General features: G+C 38.0%; 1 protein-coding gene and 1 non-coding gene across 2 annotated transcripts; one reads left to right on the top strand and one right to left on the bottom strand.

The window, feature by feature from the left end:
• Positions 1 to 12,398: 12,398 nt before the first annotated feature.
• Positions 12,399 to 16,434, top strand: LOC117695126 (olfactory receptor 1468-like). The gene is made up of 2 exons (XM_034485997.2): positions 12,399 to 12,593; positions 14,406 to 16,434. Exon 2 carries the CDS (start codon positions 14,419 to 14,421, stop codon positions 15,358 to 15,360), a length of 942 nt encoding a protein of 313 aa, XP_034341888.1. The 5' UTR covers positions 12,399 to 12,593; positions 14,406 to 14,418; the 3' UTR covers positions 15,361 to 16,434.
• A 2,943-nt stretch (positions 16,435 to 19,377) lies between these two features.
• On the bottom strand, positions 19,378 to 19,506 carry LOC117695640 (small nucleolar RNA SNORA17). Its single transcript, XR_004604685.1, has one exon. It is a non-coding gene; the product is annotated as a small nucleolar RNA SNORA17 (small nucleolar RNA).
• Positions 19,507 to 26,167: the final 6,661 nt, after the last annotated feature.

Below are 26,167 nucleotides of genomic sequence, written 5' to 3'. Positions count from 1 at the left end.
CAGATTCTTCCTCCCGTTTGTTGTGTATTTCATCTAATGTCATCTCAGTTGGGTCCTGGGAACCTCTTGTTTTACTGGCATCTGGGATTTTCTGGTTGTTACCCCCAGTTCCTCATCCCCTATTGCTACATACCTCTGTTCAATTTCCTGACCCTCTGTATATCATCCAGGTCTCCTCTCATACCTGATCTTGCCCCCTTTCCTTCTCCCCTCTTCACTTCCTCCCAAGTCCCCCTAATGTCTACCTCCTGTGAATATTTTGTTCCTCCTTCTAAGAAGGACTGAAGCATTGCCTAGCAAAATCCATGAGTTTAGCACACTGAATATTCACACACTGAAGGCATATCATGTTGAAATGTAAAACACTGAAAACTAATAGAAGATTATGTCTAGTGATAGACATGTTGAATAGGAAGGCAACACTAAGTGCCACAGAGGTGGCACTAATTGTACAGTGATGTAAACCCCTGCTATACTGAATCTATCAAATTCTCCCTTACCTACTTTAAAAGAATATCAAATATTCAAAAACTTGTCTGCTTTCTCTGTGTCTTCTCCATCCAATTCATTGTCATGTTTCTCAGATAGTATAATAGTCTATAAAGGGAAACTCTATCTTCATCGTGGCACCCTGTAATTTATCTACCAGACAGCACCCACAACCAACTTGGTGAAGTATAAATCAGAATCATTTCTTCCCTTCTTAATCTCATAAGAGATCTAATATTGCATATAGAATTAAATGCAAATTCTTTTCAATAGCTTGCTGGTCTCTTCATAATGCTGTCTATAGTTGATTATTTCTTGACTTTATTATCTGTTTCTTTTTCATCTTAACCATACTAATCTTTATAGTTTATGTATGTACTCAACACATTTATTTAAATGGCTTATCTAAAGTAGCCATTCAATTCTCTAGAACATTTTATTCCTATCAGGTATTACCAGAAAGAATTATATTTTGAAATCCAATTGCCCATTTATATAAGGTTTGTCTTTGCCAACTGGCATGCAAATACTGTTAGAATAGAAAATGAATTTATCTTTCTCAATTATTGTGTCTCAATATCTAGAATAGAGGTTTACATGTCATGTTGCTAACCGTAGTCAATTAATTGGCTAATTATGTCTTAGTGTATTATTGCTCTGAAGAGACACCGTGACCATGACAACTTCTGTAAAAAAAAAAAAAAAAAAAAAAAAAAGATTTAATTGGGGCTTGCTTATAGTTTCAGAGGTTTAGTCCATTATCAGTATTGTGGGAAATATGATAGCATTCAGGCAGACATGGTGCTGGAGAAGGCAATGGGAGTTCTATATTTGGATTTGAAGGTCACATGAAGAAGGTGGCACTGGGCATTTGAAACTCCAAAGCCCACCCCAGTGATACACTTCCTTCAGCAAGGCTACGCCTACTCCAACAAGGACACAATTCCCCATCACTTTCATGGAGTGCTACTCCCTGATGACCAATCATTCAAATATTTGAGCTTATGGGGACAACTCCTACTTAAACCACCAACATTTTCTCCAACATTTTATATAAAGAATTTATAGATATTAAAGGACACAGTAAATAAATAGAGTTGTGTGACACACAACGTGCCATGTTGGCCCCATATTATGGAATTCAAAATTATCTCCTCAATAATTGGTCAAAGTGATAAGTGTAGATGACTGTTGATGGCTCTGCCCTGAATGGGACATTTATATCAATCCTCCCTGATTCAAAGAACAATGAATAAAAGAGGAAAGGAAGAGTGTACGAGCTGGAGAATCGGGAGAGTGTTATGAAACTTTTTTCTGGGAATGACATTTATATTGCATTTCATGAACTAGACTTTCACAAGACAGGATGTACACATACTAGAGAGGTTCACGAGGTCTGTTCTTAGAAGTTAGTAGCAGTTAATGTTTTCAGGGAGGTGCCATTTTTTTCACTGGAGTGCCACTAGTAAGTTCCCCAAACTCCAGTAAGGAACACTGGATCCATTATCTTGCAAGAAACCCCAATTAAACTTAGTGGCTAATAAACACATAAAAGTCATGAAAGTAGGAAGAAGACTTGTTAGAAGAAGAGGGCTTTCAAAGGGAGTGGGATGAGGATGAGAGAGGGCAATTAGGATGAAAATGACCAAATCTTACTACATACATGTATGATGCTGTCAAAAATTAAGTTTTCGAAATATTGACCATTGTCAAGATTATGATAGATTCATTATTATTGTCTTCCAAAAGAAGAAAATAGTTTTGAGCTGTTGTAATGCCCTCCGTATTATTATTTTCCACGATAAAATACCACCAAAGGTAGAGAAAATAAAAATTAGTGAGGAAAATATACACAATACAGTAAAATAGAATATATGCAAACAGAGTTGATACAGAACTTGATAGTCAGGTCCTGTTCTTCACTTTATTCAATTTTCATAAACCATAGATTGTTCTACAAATAGAACACATATAGTTTTCTGGATTCAATGAATATATAATTATATTGGTGGTATTAGAATGCCTTTCCTTATAGGACACAAAAATGGGATTTGTTTAGAAAATAGCAATTTTTTTCCTCTCTGGATAAGGTATTACAAAATATCATAGAAATATCATGGTTTAAATGACAGAAAATAATCCTCACATAGCTTTAGAGGTTGGAAGTCCAAGATGAGATTTTTAGCATGGTTGGTCTTAAGGGGGATTGACTGGGGGTTGTAGGGAGACATCTGTTGCGTGTCCTTACACTTAGGGAAAGGGAAAGTGAGTGGGGGAGGACTCAAGAGAAAGAATGACCCAGAATACATTGGGGCAGTAACCCAAAATGCCTCTCATTTGTGGCCTTATTTAAGGCCACTACCTTAATGACTCCCATTCTAATAAAGTCACATGAGGGTTTCAGGTTTTACCATGGTAATTTGAGGAATACAATTTAGTTCATAGCTATAATGAGGATGATAGCAAGAGTAAAAATCAAGTCCCTCATACATTTATGTATTCGGGGGGGGGGGACCCTAACACTTCTTCATCTCTTACCTTTCCAAATTGATATGGAATGAATATAAAGATGACTGTGTTCCAGGAGCGAGGAAAATGACTTGGTGGATAAAGAGCATTTGCCTTACAAGCTGCTAGGGACTGAGTTCAGATCACCAGCACCCACATAAATGTTGGGCAAGTGTGACATCCCTCATGTAATACTAGCATTCGGGAGGCAGAGAAAAGAGATCTACAGTGCAAGATGGCTGGCTATACTAGTCAAATTAATGAACTCTGGGTTCATGTAAGAGATTCTGCCTCACCATATAAGGTAGAGATCAATTTAGAAAGATATCTAATGCCAGTCTTAGACTTACTTGTGAACATACACTCTGATAATATATGTCTTATTCTACATTCATCTTAAAGGATCACTTCAGCCATGGAAGAATATCATTTGTGTCAAGAAATCAAATACATGTGTTACAGCATTAATAGGTTCATATTCACCTTGAAAATAACATTTTCAGACATATCACAGTCATAAAACCATTGTTTATTAGCAGGAGGCTTTTCCCTAGAAAGAAGTTTTTGCTCAAATAGATGCAGGTTTTGGGGTGGTTCTGAGGGAATTCAACATAGATTTAAGACATATTACAGTGCTGTGTCAGTGACCCTCATAGAATACTCTACTATTCAGTTTCTTTTCTGGACATCTTATGCAGGGAGCTAAAAATCAAGAAGACCCACCTTCTCCACAGCCTTCAAATTTCCTCAGGAAAGAAGGGAAGAAAACCATGTCTTTGTTACTTTGACACTTCAGGTGGCAAAATTTCATTTTTTCCTAGGCTTATTAGAAGCTTGCAAGTACCTTGTTAATCTTGCCAGCTGTCATCCGTTGTTTTTGTCATTATTAAACTCCAGCCTTAGTCCATGGTGATCTGACAGGGTGCATGGGATTATTTCAATCTTTTTATCTGTTTTATGACCAATTATATGGTCTATTTTGGAGAAGGTACCACGAGGTGCTGAGAAAATGGTATATTCCTATGTCTAAGATGAAATGTTCTATAAATATCTGTTAAATCCATTTGGTTCATAACATCTGTTAATTTTGTTGTGTCTCTGGTTAGTGTCTGTTTCCATGATCTGTCCATTGCTGAGAGTGTGGTGTTGAAATCCCCAACTATTATTGTGTGAGGTGCAATGTGTCCTTTGAGCTTTAGTAAAGTTATTTTTTTATGTATTTGGATGCTCTTGCTTTTGGTGCATAGATGTTCAGAATTGAGAGGTTATCTTGGTAGATTTTTTCCTTTGATAAGTATGAGGTGTCTTTCCATGTCTTTTTGATTACTTTTCGTTGAAAGTCGATTTAATTTGATATTAGAATGGAAACTCCAGCTTGTAGTTCTTGGTACCATTTGTTTAGAAAATTGTTTTCCATCCTTTTACTCTGAGGTAGTTTCTGTCTTTGTCACTGAGGTGCTTTTCCTGTATGCAGCAAAATTCTGGGTCCTGTTTATATATCCAGTCTGATAATCTAAGTCTTTTTGTTGGGGAATTGAGTCGACTAATATTAAGAGATATTAAGGAAAAAAATGATTGTTGCTTCCTATTATTTTGTTATTAAAGGTTGAATTATGTTTGTGTAGCTATCTTCTTTTGGCGTTGTTGGAAGATTACTTTCTTGCTTTTTCTAGGTTGTACTTGTCCTCCTTGTGTTGGAGTTTTCCACCAATTGTCCTTTGAAGTGCTGGATTTGTGTTGAGATACTGTGTAAATTTGGTTTTGTCATGGAATATCTTGGTTTCTCCATCTATAGTAATTGAGAGTTTTGCTGGGTATATTAGTCTGGACTGGCATTTGTGTTCTCTTAGGGTCTGTATGATATCAGTTCAGCATCTTCTGGCTTTTATAAAGTCTCTGGTGAGAAGTCTGGAGTAATTCTGATAGGTCTGCCTTCATATGTTACTTGACCTTTTTCCCTTACTGCTTTTAGTATTTTTTTCTTTTTTTGTGCATTTGGTGTTTTGATGGTTATGTGACAGGAGGAATTTCTTTTCTGATCTAGTCTATTTGAATTCTGTAGGCTTCTTGTATGTTCATGGACATTTCCTTCTTTACGTTAGGGAAGTTTTCCTCTATAATTTTGTTGAAGATATTTACTGGCCCTTTTATTTGGGAATCTTCACCCTCATCTATACTTATTGTCCTTAGGTTTGGCCTTCTCATTGTGTCCTGGATTTCCTGGATGTTTTGGGTTAGGAGAGTTTTGCATTTTTTATTTTCTTTGACAGCTGTGTCAATGTTTTCCATGGTATCTTCTGCACCTGAGATTCTCTCTTCTATCTCTTGTATTCTATTGGTGATGCTTGCATCTATGACTCCTAATTTCTTTCTTAGGTTTTGTATCTCCAGGGTAGTCTCCCTTTGAGATTTCTTTATTGTTTCTGCTTCCATTTCTATGTCCTGGATGGTTTTGTTTAATTCTTTCACCTATTTGTTTGTGTTTTCTTGCAATTATTTAAGAGAGGTTTGTGTTTTCTCTTTAAGAACTTCTACCTGTTTACCTTTGTTCTCCTGTACTTCTTTAAGGGAGTTATTTATGTCATTCTTAAAGTCCTCTATCATCATCATGAGAAGTGATTTTAAATCTGAATCCTGCTTTTCCAGTGTGATGGGGTATCAAGGGCTTGCTATGGTGGGAGAGATTGGTTCTGATGATGCTAAGTGACTTTGGTTTCTGTTGCTTATGTTATTATGCTTGCCTTTCTCCATCTGGTTAATTCTAGTGCTACCTGCACTCTCTGTCTCTGACTGGAGTCTGTTTTTCCAGTTATCGTGCTTGTTTCAGAACTCCTCAGAGTCCAGCTGTCTCTGTGATCCTGTGATCCTGAGCTCCTTCGTGGAAGAACTCCTGGGACTCAGGCTGCCTCTGGGATCCTGAAATCCTGTTGCTCTGAGTGCAGTGGTTCCTTTGCTGCCCTGAGTGGAGTAGCTTTTCTAGAATGGCTCAGGTTAAGGTGTCTTCAAGGGAGCAGACCAGCTAGGTGTCTGTCCTAGCCAAAAGGACCAAGAGAGGGGCAGAAGGAGAGTGGTGTTCTGGAGGGCTGGGGTTTGGGTGGCTGATGTGTCCTGAATGCCCAGGCTCCCAGTTATAACTCTGGAGTATAGTGTAGTGGGAGAGGGTTCTTACCAGCTGCTCTGAATGCAATGGCTCCTCTAGGATGGCTCAGAAGAAAGTGTCTTCACAGGAGCAGCAATAAATATTTCTTAACATTGACAAATACGTCCATATCACAATAGAAAATACCAAGATCTCTTCTGAGAATAAAAGGTTGTCTGAAAAAGCCCCAGTGATGTCTGATTTATAGAATGAGGAGAATGTTTAGGGCAAACCCCTTCCTGTTTTGCCTCTTCCACGTCTTGGCTTTGTATTCTCCTGTTTGCTACAGTTTACTTGCTACTCCAAAACAATCAAGGCTGAAGAGTTGACTGAACACACACTCTTGCTCTCCCTAACTGACTCATAGCTGCTGTATAGCTGCCTCTGATTTGTGGTCTTCATATCAATGCTTGATGTCTTGAAACCTCACTTTCTGCTGTTCCCTTTCACTGACAAAATAATTGGCAGTCGGGAAGAAACATGGAAAATCTTAAGGAGTATAGCTTATGCATCAGCTGTAACGGGCTGAATAGTAATATAGGAAGCTATCTGTGACGATTTTCTGTGACACTGAGAGCTAAGTGCTTCAACTTGGCTTTCCAAACTTCTCCCTTCACTAGATCCCCACTGGGTCACAGTGCCACTCTTAAATGGCTGCCAATAAAACCTTGATGAAACTGATCATTATGAAGTGACCAGAGAATGAATGAAAATACGATTGCTTCTCAAATACGCAGACATCTGAGAATTTTTCTATAGGGCACAACAAGCAAAAAAAAATTAAATTTAAGATCTATTTATTTATCTGTTTTGTATATGAGTGCTCTGTCTGTGTGTACACCTACCTGCATACCAGAAGAGGTATAGATGGGTATCAGCCACAACATGGTTACTAGGGATTGAACTCAGGACCTCTGGAAGACTGGTCAGTGCTCATAATCACTGAGCCATCTCTTCAGCCCCAAGTAAAATCTTTTAACAGAAAGACTGGATGAGGCAGGGTGGCTAGGTTGTTTAGCACTTGCCTTTTCTTTCCTCTTGATGTTTTTTTCATTTAATGTTCTGGATGCTTGTGAGAAAGAAGGTTCCTTCAGTCTTCTGTGCCAAGTAGGTGGGATTTAGAAAAGAAACAAGCCTATTAGATATTTTCCTCACATCATTTTTTTTCTTTTTCCCAGTACTGAAGAAGCACTTCAACACTACTTATATCTCCCATTAATGATATAATGAATAAATACAAAACTTGATGACTCCTCCCAAGCTGGATCACCCCCAAGTAAGCTTATAACCATTTTTATGTTTTTCACAAACTTACTAAGATATTTAAAACAGCTTTAACCTTTTCCTACACCTTTGTGTTTCCAAAATTTTCCGTTTCACACAGAAACCTAGCCATACTACTATCCCCAGATGACCTCCTTTTTGTAAACACATGCATTTATAATGAGCTCCCTAACTTGCACATAACATAAGTGAACTGATTAGGCAAAATGTAATTTTTTGTCACAAATTCTCTCAAAGCTTGAAATTGGGAAACTTCATGAATTATACATCAGACTGTATACACAAAAGCTGCTGTGTTAGTTAAAAAAATTGTACTGTTTCTACTACCCATATACAAACACTCTTCTACCACACCATGAATAAATGTATCTAATTAGAAATCATAGGATTTTTCAAAGGTCATAGTGGAATGGGCGTATAGAGATCACTTAGTATAACCCCTTCATTTTATAAAGGATAAAACTTACACCCCCAGAGACGACTTTACAAAGGTCATTCAGGTACCTGTAAATGGAATCAGATTAAAATGGTGAGCATGTTTATGATGTCCTGTGTCAGAGCATACAAACACACATTCACCCAAGAACATAAGTGTGTATAGATCAATCCTCCAAATGAGGAAACACCAATCTTTTCGAAGCAAAAATGACCCCATTCATCATTTCTGAATGTCCCTGTTCTTTCCTTCACTGCTCTGCTGCTTGTCAATTCCCAGGACACTTCCCTTTCCCTGCCTCTGAACAGCCCTCACGAATGAGCAATTCCTAAGTGCATTTTCTATGACGTATGCAAAGGCAGCCACTCAGAGAAAAGGTCAGTGTCAGTGTCCTTTGTTTCCAAATATTCCTCTTTGGAAAAAAAAAAACATTTGAACATTGCAACACTGAATACAAATTGTCTAAAGACTTATAGATATCTTCTAGGAAAGTCCAAGGCTCCTGAAGAAATGGCAAATCCAATGAAACTTGTGATGTGATTTGCCAAACTGAAAAGGCTACACAAAAGGGGCATGGAGAGACTATTTTTCTAGTGGCCTAGGGAATTGTGTTGACAGTTCTGCAAGTGGCAGCTATGACTTTTGATTGTCAGTCTTTCTATGCAGCCAATTCTCTAGTACCTTAAAAAGCCATGCAGATCTGAGACAGGCTCCTCAGTCATTTGATACAGGGTGTCAGATTTCTGGGGAGCTCAAGGCAAAGAAGAAAATCCCTGAAAGGAGAAAGCAATTATTTGCACACATTTTATTTTTTGTGGTGTATACATGTGTGCATGTGTATCTGTGGGTGTATGTATGCAGGTGTGTACATTTCTGTGTGTGTGAGTGGGTATGTGTATGTACAATTTTGCATGAATACACATGCACATGCGTGTATTCTTAAATTATATGGTATATACAAAGGCATTCATATTATTACCAGTTATATCATTACCAGATATTATTCTGGTACTACTTGACTACTTGAGAACTATCATCATAAAGATAGTTGTAGACTTAGATTTTTCAAATTCTACTTTAATTAAGATTCTTAACTGCTTCAACCTCCCTTCTAGTCCACTGACCAAAAGTAGGGGAGAAAGATGGTTAATAGGACAAGGGGGATGTGGACCTGTTTAGAAGTAGTTCTTTAGGACATTTCCAATCTTCTTTGGCAGGATATCATCAGTCCAGTCACATCAAACATGAATCAGTAGTGGCAGTCCAGTCCAATCTTCAAACAGCAAACACAAATCAGTAGCAATGGTTCAATCCAGAAGAAATAGTGAGGCTCCACCTAATGGGCCAGAGTCTCTGGAAGTGCAAGAAGCAGCTGGGATAACAGACGTTATTTGGCACATTTCTCTCTACAAAGACACGACAAAGAAAGATCAGTGAAGACCAACAAAGTGATGCATTGCAAGAGTGTACTTCACTCTCTGTTGGGAATCTACTTATATTCTTTCCAAACACCACATGTCCTCTTGAGTGTCTGCCTCAGCAAAATATCCTCTCACATGTCTGCCTCAGCAAAACATCCTCTCATCAGACAACATCCAGAAAAAATCATATGACACAACTAAGTCTCCAAAGAAAACAGAAATTTCCACTTCAGATAGTAAATGAAACCCTGAGAATAAACAGATAATTATATTTGAAGGAGAGAGTTGAACAAGCAAGGAAAACTCTGTCATATCACTATAAATATTTAAATATCTTTGAAGGTGTCATAAAAGGTAATGGCAAAAGAATAGCCATCCAACTAGAAGGAAACTCAGACTTGTGATAGTTTCCCAAAGCCAAGGAAGGAGTGTATGTTAGGAAGGGTGACCATTTGAGGTAAATGCTGTGAAGTTGCCAAGAAAACTGGATTTAGCAGCATAAGTGTCACTGTGACCTTAAAGAACTATTTCAGTGGAATTATTTGGGGCAGAAGGCAGATTGGAGTGGGCTGAGGTGAAGAAATGGAGACAGAAATATAGCTAATACAAAAAAATGTGTTTAATGATAGGAATAATTTAGTTTAGTAATTAAGTGTCTGAAATAGATGGGGGTTTGCTTTGTCTTTTTTGCTTCCACTTTGCAAAGACTAGAACAGTTTTGAAATCCAAGTGTTTGAAAACAGTGTTTTTTTATTTTTTTAAAATATTTTATTTACATTTAAGATGCCATCCCCTTTCCCCATTTCCCTTCCCTAGAAAACCCCTACCCCATGCCCCCTTTTTATTTTTCATTTTTGCTTTTATACAATTTTTAAAATGTTAATCAAAGGCTTTATAAGTTTGGTAATGCTCAATCAGAAGTGTAACCCAATACCCAACCTAGATATATAAACTATCTTTGACTGGAGGAGACACGTGAACATGTGCCTCCATGCCCCCTCTCTTTCTCTCTCTTTTTCTCTCTCATCACCTAGCTTCTCCTCTCCATATTCTTCTCTCCTTACTCCATCTCTTCCTCTCAGTACTTCTTCCCCCTTAGCTCCTCCTACATATCACCTTTCCTGTTAAAATAAAACTTTTTTCTCACAGTACAATTAGAGCATACTTATTGCTAATTGTACCAGTGAGGTACAAGATAGTCTTAATACCCAGTCCATCATTTTGTTGACTAACCAGAACCTCTGTCATCTCTCCTAACTAAAACACTTACTTTTGATCCTGGCTTTTTTTTTTTTTTTTTTTTTTTTTTTTTTTTTTGGCTTTAGAATGAATGTCAGCTGAAAACCATCTACTCAGATCTTTTCTCTCAAAGTAAATAGCCAGGATTGGCTATGAGACTATATGTCTTCAAACCACGTTGGAAATCCAGAATGACTGAGTTAACTGAAATTATGGGAAGAACTAAGCATAGCTTCTAAAACTTAGCCAATTTATAGAGACCGCTGAACACCTGGAAAGCCCCTATACTACCGAACATTGGAGCATCAAATCTTCAGCCTTCTGGTCCAGAATCATCTGACAGACCTTAGTGATGCAGAATTATTAAGGGCTGATTACTCTGTCTAGGCAGATATAATCAGTCAACTATTCTGCATGTGTGTCCTTTTCTGGACAGTAATTTGTAGATGGAAAGAGGCAATTCTTGCCTAGTGGCTGTCACAGCACAACTGGAGTAACTCCAAGGATGCTCAACTTCTTCTTAGAATCCACGACAGGAAGCTATCAGGAGCAGACAAGTCTCTAATCAATATGAACATTAATATATAAATATTTGTAGCGTCAGTTCTATGGACTTCTGATGTTTTGAAAACCAACTATCCATGTAAGGTAACCTGGACTGTTGTCTGTTCACTCCTCTCAGCTATTTCTAAATAAAATATGGAAAACACCCTAACAATAACCTCAAAGCCATGAATTTGCTAGGATTTTTTGCATAGCCATAACCTATTGGTGGAAATCTGTATAATTAATATCAAGATGAAGCTATAATTTCTTAAATGATAAAAAATTTTCTTTGATTTCAAATTTAAGGTTTTCATTGGTACGAGCTTCTTATTGATATAAAAGTGAGATGAATATTGATACTCTCATGGGTATTGTGCCTGTATAACACATTTAGGAATACAAGGCTTAGACCCAGTCCTTCTTTAACTTTTTAAACTGATTTGGAACAGTTAGCCTATGAGTTAATGAACTATAGCAAATTCATGAAAACAGTTTTGAAACATCTGTTGATGATTTAAATCTTCATGGTAGACAAATGGATATAGAATCCTGAACATAGGTAGAAGGCATAGGTTAGCCAGTGATGTTAAATGGAAATACTGTGGGAAAACAGAGTAGTGTGAATGTCTGTAGTCTTCAGGGTTAGAAACAGAGATGGCTCTAGGTTTAGTGTCAAAGGTTTCATAGTAGATTTGAGTAGGTGTTAAGAAAATTTGCTTATATTTTGAAGGGAGGAAGAATTATAGGAAGGATTTTTTTCTGTATGCCTTTTATTCTATAGCTCCTCCATCTATGATCATTACAAAACAGTATCATACAATGCTTACATGGGATCTACAGAGAGATTTCTTGGTGGTTATATGTGTCTACTATTGCCTCTGTGTTGGACTATAGTTAACACACTCAAATTCTGACTTCAGTTTATTTGTCTGTGAGAAAGACATCATATTTTTCCCATATTAAGTTTTGTTATAAAATAAATACATGATGGGCTTAGAATAGTACAGGAAAGATAGTAAATGCACAGTTTTACTTTCATTGTTAAACTTCTCCAAATAAAAATCTAAGATTACATGGAGATCCAAATAACAATTATTATTAGGTGTAAGGAGGCTGAATTTTTCTCCCTAAGCCAATTTTTAGTTTTATGACTAGATAAAAAATCTAGCAGGTATGTAATATTTTTCATCTATTCTGATTGTATACAATCTTCAAATATCACAAATTAGATAATGTCAAGAAATCCCAGTGGGGAAGATTTGGTCTGCAGAGAAATGGTCATACGAGTGGTTTTTTTAATAAGATGCCTTGAGGATTATGTCCCGAGCCCAGAATGCAGAAGCAGAGACAACACTGGTTGAGGTTTTTATCCTTCCAACCTTTTTTCTCTTTTATCTTTCTGTTTCCCACTATTTTTCCTATGAGGAGGAGAAAAGGTTGATGTAGCTGGAAAAAATTTCTGACTTCTTAGTGAATAAAGTGAAGCCATTTCTGCATGTAAGAGCTTTGAACACAGCCATAAAAACCCAAGGTGAGTACCATGGGAGGGAGACCCCAAACCCCAAACATAAAACACTTGCTTCCTATATTCATTGCAAACATATTGTGCCAACTTTAGTGACTTGAATATTAACAGTGACAGATGGAAGAAACAAACATGCTGGTTGTAAGGGTAAAATCAGCTTGGAGAGGGTAGTTGGGAACATTCAGTTAAATGGAGCAAGCTAACATGATATCTTGAAAGTCAATTCAGAAACGTGCACTGTCAAACTTGGTTAATTCAATCTGCATTAATGAAAAGCCTAGATTACATGTACATAATAATATGCCACTTTATTATTTTCAGTACATTTTGTACGTATGAAACAGCAGAGTGTTGCCTAGCAGAGGTCCCACCAGACCCTATCCTGCTTGATTTACAATTAGCACATTTGTTAGTATGCAAATGAGGACTGCTATGGTACTTAGAAAAAATTGTGTTATTAAATAAGTGCAGCATCCTTCCTGTAATCTTGCTCCAACTATTCATTAGTGTTAGCAACCTCTTTTTTTGTTTGATCATGGAAGGCACAATCTTAACAGAAAACCAGTCAAATTATAGAAATTTACATAATAGCAGTTCTAATTGTGTTAGGTGGTATGAAGACATGACAGGCCTTCGTGTAACAAATTAATAAAATGGATCTGTGAACATCAATCTACGACAGTCTAGAAGAGGTCCAAATTGGAAGAAGGAAAAACAAATCTTGCAGTTTGCATGTCCATTGTTTATTGCTCCCAGATACGGGTCAATTAAGTTCTAGGTCACAACTCAATGTCCAACTCCATTATGATAGACAGGGTATGACTGGATGAATAAGTTTTCAGGTGTATTGAATATGGGTGACATTGAATCAATATTAATTATTGGCTCCTCTGATGCATTCACAAAGGTGTAAAACACTACAGAGATGTTTAAAGCCCAGTAGTCAAGCAAGACATCTCTAAAATGATGCTTGCTAAGCTCAGAATGGACTGAGCTTAAAAACTGCACTGTTTTTTCTATTAATTTGATTAACATTACTCTGGATGTGGCAAATTTTTACCTATAAATTTACAAAATTTCAGTATTCTTATGTATTTTATAAGGTTATGGTGAATATCTGCATAAATGCATCATGTAAGGCACTTAGTAGAATGTTGACAAACTAGAAGCTAGAATAATTACTAACACTTAAATTGTTACCCAAATCATTCTTTGTTTTGGCATCCTTCTGTTCAAATGATTTCAGTGTAAACTGGCTCAAGACACTAAATGTTGCCACTTTGTTGCTTGCTTGAATGGCCATTCATGCATGGCTTTTTTGTGGTGCTTCATGTAGATGATCACTTCATCTTGTTGAAATGTGAAAAGTGGGGTTTGGATCAGTTCTTCTTTGGAGCTTTCTTTTTGCCTTTAGGCTCCATGAGTTCTTCAAATTAGTGAATGATAATAGCTGTAATTTGTGTTGTTGTGGCTCAAACACGTCTGACTACTTTGCATGTGTCAGGACAATTCTCATAGTACCCATAAAAAATAGAAACTGATGAAATAGCTCCAGAAGGCTCAGATAGCAAAGACATGAAGAGTGAGCTGTAAATACAGATCACCCATTTCCGACATTTATCCATTTATGAATATTTCCTGGTCTCTCACTATGTGTATGAGGCTCTTGTTTTACTGATGTTTTATTAATAGGGAAAGAATGTATCCCCAGATTGTCTGTCTCAAAGGTCTGACTCTATTCTACAATCTAGTGTGATGTATTGATGGGCTTTGTGTCGTGTTGCCATTTAATGATGAAGATGAATTTTCACTTTTTAGATACAGCAGAACCATGCACCAAGGGAACCGGACTGCTACCTCTGGATTCATCCTCCTGGGACTCACAGTGGGGTCTGAGCAGCAGCTGTTCCTCTTTACACTGTTTCTATGCATGTATCTGGTCACTATGGTAGGAAACTCACTTATCATTCTGGCTATTATCAGTGATACTCACCTTCACAGTCCCATGTACTTCTTCCTTGCCAATCTATCCTTCACCGACATCTGCTTCATAACCACTACAGTCCCTAAAATGATGGCAGACATTCAAAGCCAGAATCCAGTTATCTCCTTTGTAGGATGCTTTACACAAATGTATTTTTTTATGTTCCTGGTGGACCTGGACAATTTCCTTTTGGCAGCCATGGCATATGACCGATACATTGCCATCTGTCACCCATTACACTATGCTGCGCTGTTGAATCCCAAGTGCTGTGCCCTGTTGGTTGTGATTCCATGGGTTATCTCTAATCTAGTCTCAGTACTACATCTCAGCCTGCTCAGCCGCTTGCCTTTCTGTGATCAGAGAGTAATCCGACACTTCTTTTGTGATCTGGAACCCGTTTTAAGGCTTGCTTGCTCAGACACACAAATCAACAACTTGCTCATCTTTGTTGTTGGGGGAACAGTTATCTTCATCCCCTTTGTTTTTATTCTTGTCTCCTATCTACTTATTGGCACTGCTGTGCTTGGTGTTCCATCAGTAAAAGGAAAGTGGAAGACATTTTCTACATGTGGGTCTCACCTCTCAGCAGTGTCTCTCTTCTATGGGTCTATTGTTGGTGTCTACTTTCTCCCAGCTTCCAGCTACTCAGCAGAAAGAGATAAGGTAGCTGCCATCATGTATACAGTTGTAACCCCCATGATGAACCCATTCATTTACAGTCTAAGGAACAAAGACATGAACAGGGCACTGAGAAAGCTGCTCAGCAAAAAAAGCTACTTTTGTGGTTGATGAACTCTGACATTCCAATATCTCCATCGATCCTTAAAAACCTAGATTGGCAAAAGAGATACAGGGCCTTAAGCTACTCAGCATCCTTAGCAGTTTCCTCCCATCAACTTCTTAACTTCAGTTCTGTCCCAAGATTCTAGTTCTGAGATATCTCATCACAATGGAAAGGATCACAACAACAAAACAAATTCCTTTATTTTACTTTGCATCCTTTCTTCACTGCTCACGTAAGAACTGTTCCTTAAATAAATTATTTATACAAATAAATGTATAGTCACGGTTTAATAATAATTTTCTCTAATACTTGGGTTGAATTACCTTTTGTCTTCTACTAAATTTTACACAATAAATTATAAATTTCAAAAGGAGAAGAGAGAGAGAGAGAGAGAGAGAGAGAGAGAGAGAGAGAGAGAGAGAGAGGAAGGAAAGAACAAGAACAAGGTAGGGTAGGGAATACGTAAGAAGAAAAGGGAGGAATGATTATCACTTACAATATCATAAAGATAAAATGATGCTAACTTTCACAACATCCAATGAATAACTTTTTTCTATAACACGTTGTGGTAAATATTATGGTTGTTCTTATGTGCTGGGTAAGAAGAAAAATGTATGTACTATGAAAAGAATGTACTGCATCAAAACATAGTAAACATCTTGTCCTACAAGCTTTACAGAGGCTCTGTAGCCATTAAACTCTTCTGAAGTTCTGCTGTCATGACTCCCCAGAACTATGAAGCATCACTGACGACGTTTCATCCAGTTTTGGTACACTCTCTGTTGTAGCTACATTGAACATTTTTCTCATTCCTTGAGCAGTCTCTGAATTTTCAGCATGCTGGTTCTCCCAATATATGTGTTCTTTTTGAAATGTGTTTCACCCTCTTGCTCTAAAATATTCAATACATTCTTTATGGTTCCATAGTAGTTGCGGCATCCTCTGAGCTCTCATATGTATCTCATGTTTCTAGGTACAACAACTTGCTTTTCTTTTTGTCATCCATATAGCTCTCTCTCTCTCTCTCTCTCTCTCTCTCTCTCTCTCTCTCTCTCTCTCTCTCTCTCTCTGTGTGTGTGTGTGCCAAACATTTGCTACCACTGAGCTTTATTTCCAGCCCCTAGCACATTGATAAACATCCACTCCATAAAAATGTTTTATCATTTAACACAATGGATTATAATTAGTATAATATTTGTTTGTGTTGTCCAAAGTATTATGAACCCTTGGAGGTGGGGAGGATGATCTTATCATATTAAATTATGTAGCTTTTGCCAGAATACAATGCCTAAAATAGACTCTCAGTAAGGTGAATTGAATAAAATAGACATTTAAAAATATTTAGTTTATTTCTCTGCCAAATTATTGTTAGTAATTACTGAACAACTACCATATTTTTATGATCTTCACTTTTCTTTTTTTTTCTTATTACATAATCTATGAATTAGTTATACTAGTGCCTATCTCTTATTTTCTTATCTAATGATTATATAGAATAGTTAGCAGTTAACATGTTCTGAGACAGAAGGCTATGAAAGTGCCATACTCAATAGTTGCCAGTATTAACTCTCATTGCTGGATGATCACAGGTTGCCATTCTAGAGTTTAGCTTCTTTTGTCCCTAGCCTTCTGTAAACCACCCACTACCCAGTTTATAATTTTAAACTTTAATATTTCATTTTATGTGTATGTATATTTTGTCTGCATGCATGTTTGTGCACCACTTGCATATCTTTTGCACTACAGATGCCAGAACAGGGCATTAGAGTATCAAAAACTGGAGGTACTCATGGTGTGAGCCAAGATGTATATATTGGTAACTGAACTCAAGTCCTCTGAATGCATATCTAGTGTTCTTATTTATCTATTTTTATTCATTATTATCTTATAAAAGATACCCTGACTTCAGGCTCCCCTGCTGTCACTCTTCCTAGCACCCCTTTCTGTCCCAGACTCACGATTCCTCTGTTTCCTTTCAGAAAAAAAGCATGCTTGTCAGTGATATCAACGGAACATGGCAGCCATGTTTTTTATTGGTTCTTTGTGAATTTTACCTCATGCATGTCAATCACACTCAATCACTCTTCCTTTCCACAGCCCCCTGCGATGGAGAAAAAAAAAAAAACTATTGTGGAAGCTGTAGCGTGTCACAGTGTGTTTCACGGTATATCCTTTTGTCCACACTTCTCTGCTTGCAAATGTTCATTGCAGTGATCCCTTGAACTTGTATGAGGCCTATGTGTTTCTGATATTCTATCAATACTGGAACCTCACTGAGACTTCTCTCGGATGTCACTTGGATATACTGTTGTTGCTCGGCACCAGGGAGATCCTGTAGTTTTGGATCTGTAGGCCTGGCTTCTTCATATACTCCAGCAGTTCTTCACTGGGGTAGATGTTGGGGTGGGCCAATTCAAAGGTCTGGATCTAGGCCTGAGTGTCATTTGATATGGTCAATATACTGGCTCTCCAGGTCTTCCACTCTCTGGGCTGGCTTACCAGTAGCCCCTGCTACTAGGTCCAGCTCTATCCTACTGCCCAGGTGAGGTGCAGGACCAGCTCTTCCAAGTGTTGCAACTGGTGAGGGTCATGACCAGTTCTCCCACACTCATGACCACTGGGCCAGCTCTCCTGCCTTTCATAGATGGTGAGGTTTGAGGGAGGGGAGAAGGGCTTTTCTCCCTCATTTGTGCCACTACCCAGCAGGCAGTTCCAGGTCTCCCACAGTTATGCCCCTCAGGGCTGGCTCATTTGCTACCCCCCATATCCAGAGCCAGCCCTAACATGCTGCCTAGGTGAGAGGAAGGTCCAACTCTCCTAATCTGATGACCTCATGGCCAGATCTTCTGCCTGCCATTGGTAGCAAGAAGGGATCATCTCTTTTTTGCCCATGATACCACATGGCAGACAATTGACAGGGCCAGCTCTCCCATGCTCACACTCTCAGTCCTGATTATAAGTTCCCTCACCATCAGGGTCAGTTTTACTGTGCAGACCAGGTTAGGTACAGGGCATGCTCTCCAGAGTGCTACTAGCTGGTAAGGTACAAGGTCAGCTCTTCTGTTCTCATGAACCTCTAGGGCCAGGTCTTCTGTCTTCTACAAGTGGTGAGGGACACAAAGGGAGGAGGACATCTCTCATTTGTCCATGCCACCACATGGGAGATGAGTGGTAGGGCCATGTCTCCTATATGCATATCTGTGGAGATGATTCACTTGCAATTCCTGCAATGTGCAGGCCTACTCTCCTGAGCACTGCAGATAGCTAGGGGCAGGGTCAGATCTGCTTTCATGCCCCTAGGTCCAGCTCTCCCAAAGTACCCAAGTGAAGGGTGAAGCCAGTTCTGCACAGCCTTCAGACATTAACATGTTCCTGGTCAACAGCCCAGACCAGTAACGTCCATCTGTCCTTTGGTGGTAACTGCTTCAGGGCAATGGACCCAGACATGCCCCCCAGTGGCAGTACAGGCCATCATCTCACAAAAGTTGTAGGTGGTATCACCAGCTACTCATATCACACTGTTCTTCAGTATCCTTGAGTCTCTAGTTGTGCCTCTTTTCATCATGCCCACATCCTTTTGTTTCTCTTTCTCTTCTATTTCTACACCATTTACTTGCTACTTTTAGAAGCATATAGGATCCCTGAGTGTCTGGGGCCATCTTAGGAGTGGTATCAGTAGTGTGATGAACTGCTTATGCATTATGATATCTGGCAGAGGTCATCTTGGGAATGGTTTGCTCCCCACTTCCCTGATCTGTGCAGCACCTAACTGTTGGTTATTTCAGGCTAGCTTTTTGTCCAGGCCCCATGATGTCACTCTGAGGGTTATATCTGGCTCCCTCCTCATCTGGCCTACTCAAGTGGACCCATACAAGGATAATTTGTCTCAGTCTCACTCCTATCCAAGGCCTTCAGTTCCAGGTGGGGTTCTTCTAGTCTCTGGCTTGCTTCTGGTGCTAGGAGCCATCAGAGCTTGTGAGGCACCAGACTGGTGGTCTTCTCAGGCTTGCTTTTTTTAAGGGAGTATTAGGTCACTAATCATTCAGGTGTTCATTAGTCTTAACACTAAGCCTAGACCTAGCCTTTCTCCTCTCTGCTACCTACCATACATGTGACACAGGAGCAACTCCTGCAAGAATTCTAAGGCCAGGTCAGCCAATGCTCTTAGCCACTAATCTTTCTCTCTAGCTCCCAACTACTATTTTTGTTGGACTACAAATACATACATACATACATACATATATGTTTATATACACAAAAATATGTACATATTTCAAATATATGTTACTGGATGTTTGATCATGCTGTGAGCCTGGCCATTGTATTATTTATTGGAAAAAACTGCTTTCAGTAGTGATGTGGCTCCGCCTTAGCAAACAGCCATAGTACACACCTTTAATCCAAATACTTTCTGACTGAATAATGTAAACTAGATTAAATAAAGTTAACCGTAGGTCAACAGGAGAAATAAGCAACCAGATGAGAAAAAGTGAGCATAGGATTGTTAGGAAAAATCCCCAGAGATTAAGGAGGAGTCAGGTGGATGGATAGAAAGGTGCACATGAAGTCAAGTGAGGGGCATTCATTTTGAAGAAAGTTTTTTGAAATTGCAGGATAGCATTCACTGTGAGACATTGGCTGAGAAGGAAGGTCATCTGGGTGCTTCCTCTGCCTCTCTGAGCTAGCACGCTTTCAACCTAGCACCTGGATGCTGAGTCATTAGTAAAACTGAATGATTGAGGTTTTGCTTAAACACACACACACACACACACACACACACACACACACACACACACACACACACACAAGTTATACCAAATGCAAACAAACTGAAAAGCTATCAGCTTTGGTAAGCTACCTGGGAAGTTCTCAATGAGAGAGTTAAGTAATATTAAAAGGAAAAATCTTTCCCATGTTAAAGATGAGAAATATAATACAAGGATATTAGGACCATATCTAGTGGTACCTTACACGACTTGAAAATAGAAGCAGAAAATGAAAATATAAATGACTTAATTGAAATTGACATAATAGAGATTATAATTACTATCCATCTGATAATTCATATTTTATCCTTAGTAGTCATAGTGGTTTTTATGTCAAATGTGAAGAGTGCTTTGATAAGATATGAGCTGTGAAAAGAATTATAAATGAAAATAAGAAAAATACTCATACATATACAGAGAAATTTAGACAAGAATTTTCTGTTTCACCACATGATGAAACCAAAGAGAGGCAGCCCAAGGGTTTTAGAAAACCAACCTTAGTTTGTCCACTTACTATGTAAGAACTATGAACAGATGACAGGCATTCAAGGCTCTTAATGAAGCAGTTAAATGGAATCCTATAGACATATTAGATTTGAAGATCTTTAAGGAAGAGGCTATTATATATGTTATGCATTCAACCTATGTGAAGCAGGTATTAAATTTATGGGCAACTTACAACAGAATTATCCCTCAAGATGGGAATAATTTGGCAAGAGCAATATTGGAAGCTGTTCCTTGGTTAAAATGGTGAATATGGTAGAAAGAGGAAGGTAGGACCATAGAACAAAAAAATAGGTCCAGAGATGGTCTGTTGCTAGATGAAGGTCAATATGGGGAGTTACAAAGTTGGCTTGAATTTCAGGATCACATCTTGACACTATGTCACTTTCAAGCTTTCCATGCTTGGGAAAAGGTTGAAGAATCAGGAAGGGTGTCTGAGACACATATGAAAATCATGCAAAGCCTGAAGGAAGCCTTCACTGATTTTTTGCAAAGTCTGACTTCAGCTATATAGAGAATAGAATCAGATTCAGATGTCAGACAAATATCAATCAAATATTTGACTTTTGAAAATGCTAATTCAGAAGGCAAAATGGTGATTAGTATGTTCAAGGGAGGATCAGCACCAATTAATAAATGGCTTAGAAATATGGCTGATATTGGATCTCATACTTATGATGGTACCCTGCTAGAAGTAATTTTAATTTTTTTTTAAAATAAAAATGTCAAATGTTTTAATTATGGTGAGCAAGAACATTTGAAAAGGGGTTGTAGGACATGGGTCTCTTCCAGTCTGCGCTGGCGCCCTTAGCACAGCTACGGTGCCAGTTCTGTACCCAATCTGAGAACACCCAGAGGAGGCTGGACTCCCAGGAGCTCAAACAAGCTCAGGGTCATAAGTGAGGAGGCCATGGCACCTCTGCTGCCTAAAACAGAAAGTAACTGGGACCTGTGGGGACCCAGGGACTTCCTCCAGGCCAGTGGCATGGGTTCCTTCTGGTCTATGCCAGTGCCCGGAGCAGACCAAGGGCACCAGCTCTGCACCCAATCCCAGACCACTCAGAGGAGGCTTGACTCTCAGGAGCTCTAACACATCCAGGAAGAGAGTAGCATAGGATCACAGGATCTCAGGAATTAGGGCACACTAAGATTTCAGAATCCTAGAAGCAGCCTGACTACCATGAACTTCTACACCCAGGCTCTCAGTATCACAGGATCACAGAGACAGCTGGACTCTGAGGAGTTCTGACACAAAGAAGATAACAGGAAAGACAGGTTCTAGTCAGAGACAGTGAGTATAGGTAGCACTAGAGATAACCAGAAGGGCAAAGGCAAACAAAAGAACAGAAGCAACAGAAACCAAGGAGTCTAGGCAAACTCACAACACAATTCTCCAACTATAACAAGTCCCAAATATCCCATCACACCAGAGAAGAAGGATTCAGATTTAAAATCACTTCTCATGATGATGATTAGAGGACATTAAGAAGGACACAAATAACTCCTTCAAAGAAATACAGGAGAACACAGGTAAACAAGTAGAAATCCTTAAAGAGGAAACACAAAAATCCCTTAAAGAATTACAAGAAAACACAAACAAACAGGTGAAGGAATTAAACAAAACCATCTAGGACATAAAAATGGAAGTAGAAACAATAAAAAAAAATCTCAAAGGGAGACTACTCTGGAGATATAAAACCTAGGAAAGAGATCAGGAGTCATAGATGCAAGCATCACCAATACAATACAAGAGATAGAAGAGAGAAGCTCAGGTGCAAAAGATACCATGGAAAACATTGGCACAACTGTCAAAGAAAATGCAAAATGCAAAATGCAAAAGCTCCTAACCCAAAACATTCAGGAAATCCAGGACACAATAAGAATAAACCTAAGGATAATAGGTATAGATGAGAGTGAAGATACTCAATTTAAAGGGCTAGTAAATATCTTTAACAAAATTATAGAAGAAAACTTCCCTAACCTAAAGGAAGAGATGCCTATGAACATACAAGAAACCTACAAAATTCCAAATAGACTAGATCAGAAAAGAAATTCCTCCTTTCACATAATAATCAAAACACCAAATGCACAAAACAAAGAATAGTAAAAGCAGTAAGGGAAAAAGATCAGGTAACTTATAAAGGCAGACCTATCAGAATTACACCAGACTTCTCACCAGAGACTGTAAAACCAGAAGATTTTAGACAGATGTGCCAGACCTTAAGAGAACACAAATGCCAGCCCAGGCTAGTATACCCAGCATAACTCTCAATTACTGTAGATGGAGAAACCAAGATAGTCCATGACAAAACCAAATTTACACAATATCTTCCTCCAAATCCAGTCCTACAAAGAATAACAGAGGGAAAACTTCAACACAAGGAAGGAAATTATACCCTAGAAAAAAGAAGAAAGTAATTTTCTTCCAACAAAGCCAAAAGAAGACAGCCACACAAACATAACTCCACCTTTAAATAGGAAGCAACAATCACTTTTCCTTAATGTCTCTTAACATCAATGGACTCAATTCCCCAATAAAAAGACCTAGACTATCAGACTGGATGCTTAAATAGGACCCAGTATTTTGCAGCATACAGGAAAAGCACCTCAATGACAAAGACAGACACTTCTTCAGAGTATAAAGCTGAAAAACAATTTTCCAAGAGATGGTCCCCCAAAACAAGCTGGAGTATCCATTCCAATATAAAACAAAATCGACTTTCAACCAAATGTTATCAAGCAAGATAAGAATGGACACTTCATACTCAATAAAGGAAAAAAAATCTACCAAGATGAAACCTCAATTATGAATATCAATGCTCCAAATAAAAGGGCAATCAAATTTATAAAAGAAAATTTACTAAAACTCAAAGCACAGATTGTACATCACACAATAATAGTGAAAGCCTTCAACACCCCACTCTCATCCATGGGCAGATCATGGAAACAGATTCTAAACAGAGACATCATGAAACTAAAAGAAGTTATGAACCAAATGTATTTAATAGATATTTATAGAACATTTCATCCTAAAACAAAAGAATATGCCTTTTTCTCAGCACCTCATGGTACCTTCTCCAGAATTGACCATATAATTGGTCACAAAACAGGCCTCAATAGATAAAACAAAATTGAAATAATCTCAAATATCCTATCAGGTCACCATAGACTAAGGCTGGTCTTCAATAATGACAAAACCAACAGAAAGGCCACATACACATGGAAGCTGAACAACACTCTACTCAATGATAATTTGGTCAGGGAAGAAATAAAGAAAGAAATTAAAGACTTTTTAGAATTTAATGAAACTGAGTACACATCATACCAAAACTTGTAGGACCCAATGAAAGCAGTGCTAAGAGGAAAAGTCATACCTTTGAATGCCTACAAAAAGAAACTGGAGAGAGCATATATTAGCAGCTTTATAGCACCCCTGAAAGCTCTAGAACAAAAACAAGCAAATACATCCAAGAGAAAAAGAGGGCAGGAAGTAATCAAACTCAGCACTGAAATCAACCAAGTAGAAACAAAAAGATCTATACAAAGCATCAATCAATCAAACAAACAAAACCAAAACCAGGGGCTGGTTCTTTGAGAATATCAACAAGATAGATAAATGCTTAGCCAGACTAACCAGAAGGCACAGCGACAATATCCAATTTAATAAAATCATAACAGAAAATTGAGACATAACAGCAGAAACCAAGAAAATTAAAAAATATATCAGATCCTACTACAAAAGCTTATACTCAACAGAGCTAGAAAATCTGGATAAAATGGACAATTTTCTAGACAGATACCAGGTACCAAAGTCAAATCAGGATTGGATAAACCATCTAAATAGTCCCATAACTACTAAAGAAGTAGAAGCAGTCATTAAAAGTCTCCCTACAAAAAAAAAAAAAAAGCCGAGGCCCAGATGGTTTTAGTGGAGAATTCCATCAGATCTTCCAAGAAGACTTAATATCAATTAAGTATAAACTATTCCACAAAATAGAAATAGAAAAACACTACCCAATTTGTTCAATGAAGCCAAAATTACACTCATAACTAAATTACAGAAAAATGCAACAAATAAAATGATCTTCAGGCCAATCTCCCTCATGAATATTGATGCAAAAATACTCAAGAAAGTTCTCACAAACTGAATCCAAGCACACATCAAGACAATCATACATCATGATTAAGTAGGCTTTATCACATGAATGCAGGGATGGTTCAATATTCAGAAATCAATCAATGTAATCCACTACATAAACAAACTCAAAGAAAAAAACACATGATCATCGCACTAGATGCTCAGAAATCATTTGACAAAATTCAATACCCATTCATGGTAAAAGTCTTGGAAAGATCAGAAATTCAAGGCCCATAACCTAAACATAGCAAAAGCAGTATAGAACAAGTTAGTAGCCAGCATCAAACTAAATGGAGAGAAATTTGAAGCAATCCCACTAAAATCAGGGACTAGACAAGGCTGCCCATTCTCTCCCTATCTATTCAATACAGTACTGGAAATCCTAGCCAGAGCAATTAGACAACAAAAGGAGGTCAAAGTGATACAAATTAGAAAAGAAGTCAAAATATCACAATTTTCAGATAATATTATCGTATACTTACATGACCCCCAAAATTCTACCAGAGAACTTCTAAGACTGATAAACAACTTCAGCAAAGTGGCTGGATATAAAATTAACTCAAACAAATCAGTAGCTTTCCTCTACTCAAAGGATAAACAGGCTGAGAAAGAAATTAGGGAAATGACACCCTTCACAATAGTCACACATAATATAAAATACATTGGTGTGAATCTAACCAGCAAGTGACAGATCTGTATGACAAGAACTTCAAATCCCTAAAGAAAGAAATTGAAGAAGATCTCAGAAGACAGAAAGATTTCTGTGCTCATAGATTGGCAGGATTAATATAGTAAAAATGGCCATCTAGCAAAAAGCAATCTATAGTTTCAATGCAATCTCCAACAAAATTCCAACCCAATTCACCAAAGAGTTAGTAAGAGCAATTTGCAAATTCATTTGGAATAATAAAAAACCCAGGATACAGAAAACTATTCTTAATAATAAAAGATCTACTGGGGGAATCACCATCCCTGACCTCAACCTCTACTACAAACAATTGTAACAAAAACTTCTTGGTATTTGTACAGAGACTGGCAGGAAGATCAGTGGAATAGAATTGAAGACCCAGAAATGAACCCTCATTTCTATGGTCACTTGAACTTTGTCAAAGGAGGTAAAACTGTCCAGTGGAAAAAGGACAACACTTTCAACAAATGGTGCTGGTTCAACTGGAGGTCAGCATGTAGAAGTTTTCAAATAGATCCATTCTTGTCTCCTCGTTCAAAGGTCAAGTCCAAATGGATCAAGGACTTTCACATAAAACCAGATACACTGAAACTAATAGAAGAGAAAATGGTGAAGAGCATCGAGTACTTGGCAGAGAGGAAAAGTTTTTGAACAAAACAACAATGTCTTATGCCGTAAGTTCAAGAATTGACAAATGAAGCCTCCTAAAATTGCAA

This window comes from Arvicanthis niloticus, chromosome X (assembly GCF_011762505.2).
Source record: "Arvicanthis niloticus isolate mArvNil1 chromosome X, mArvNil1.pat.X, whole genome shotgun sequence".
NCBI lineage: Eukaryota > Metazoa > Chordata > Mammalia > Rodentia > Muridae > Arvicanthis > Arvicanthis niloticus.
Note: the sequence above shows the minus strand (reverse complement) of the source record. Positions and strands in the feature narration are given on the sequence as shown.

Excerpts from the sequence above, each read along its gene's own strand:
- LOC117695126 (XM_034485997.2), top strand. The coding sequence starts at position 14,419 with ATGCACCAAGGGAACCGGACTGCTACCTCTGGATTCATCCTCCTGGGA.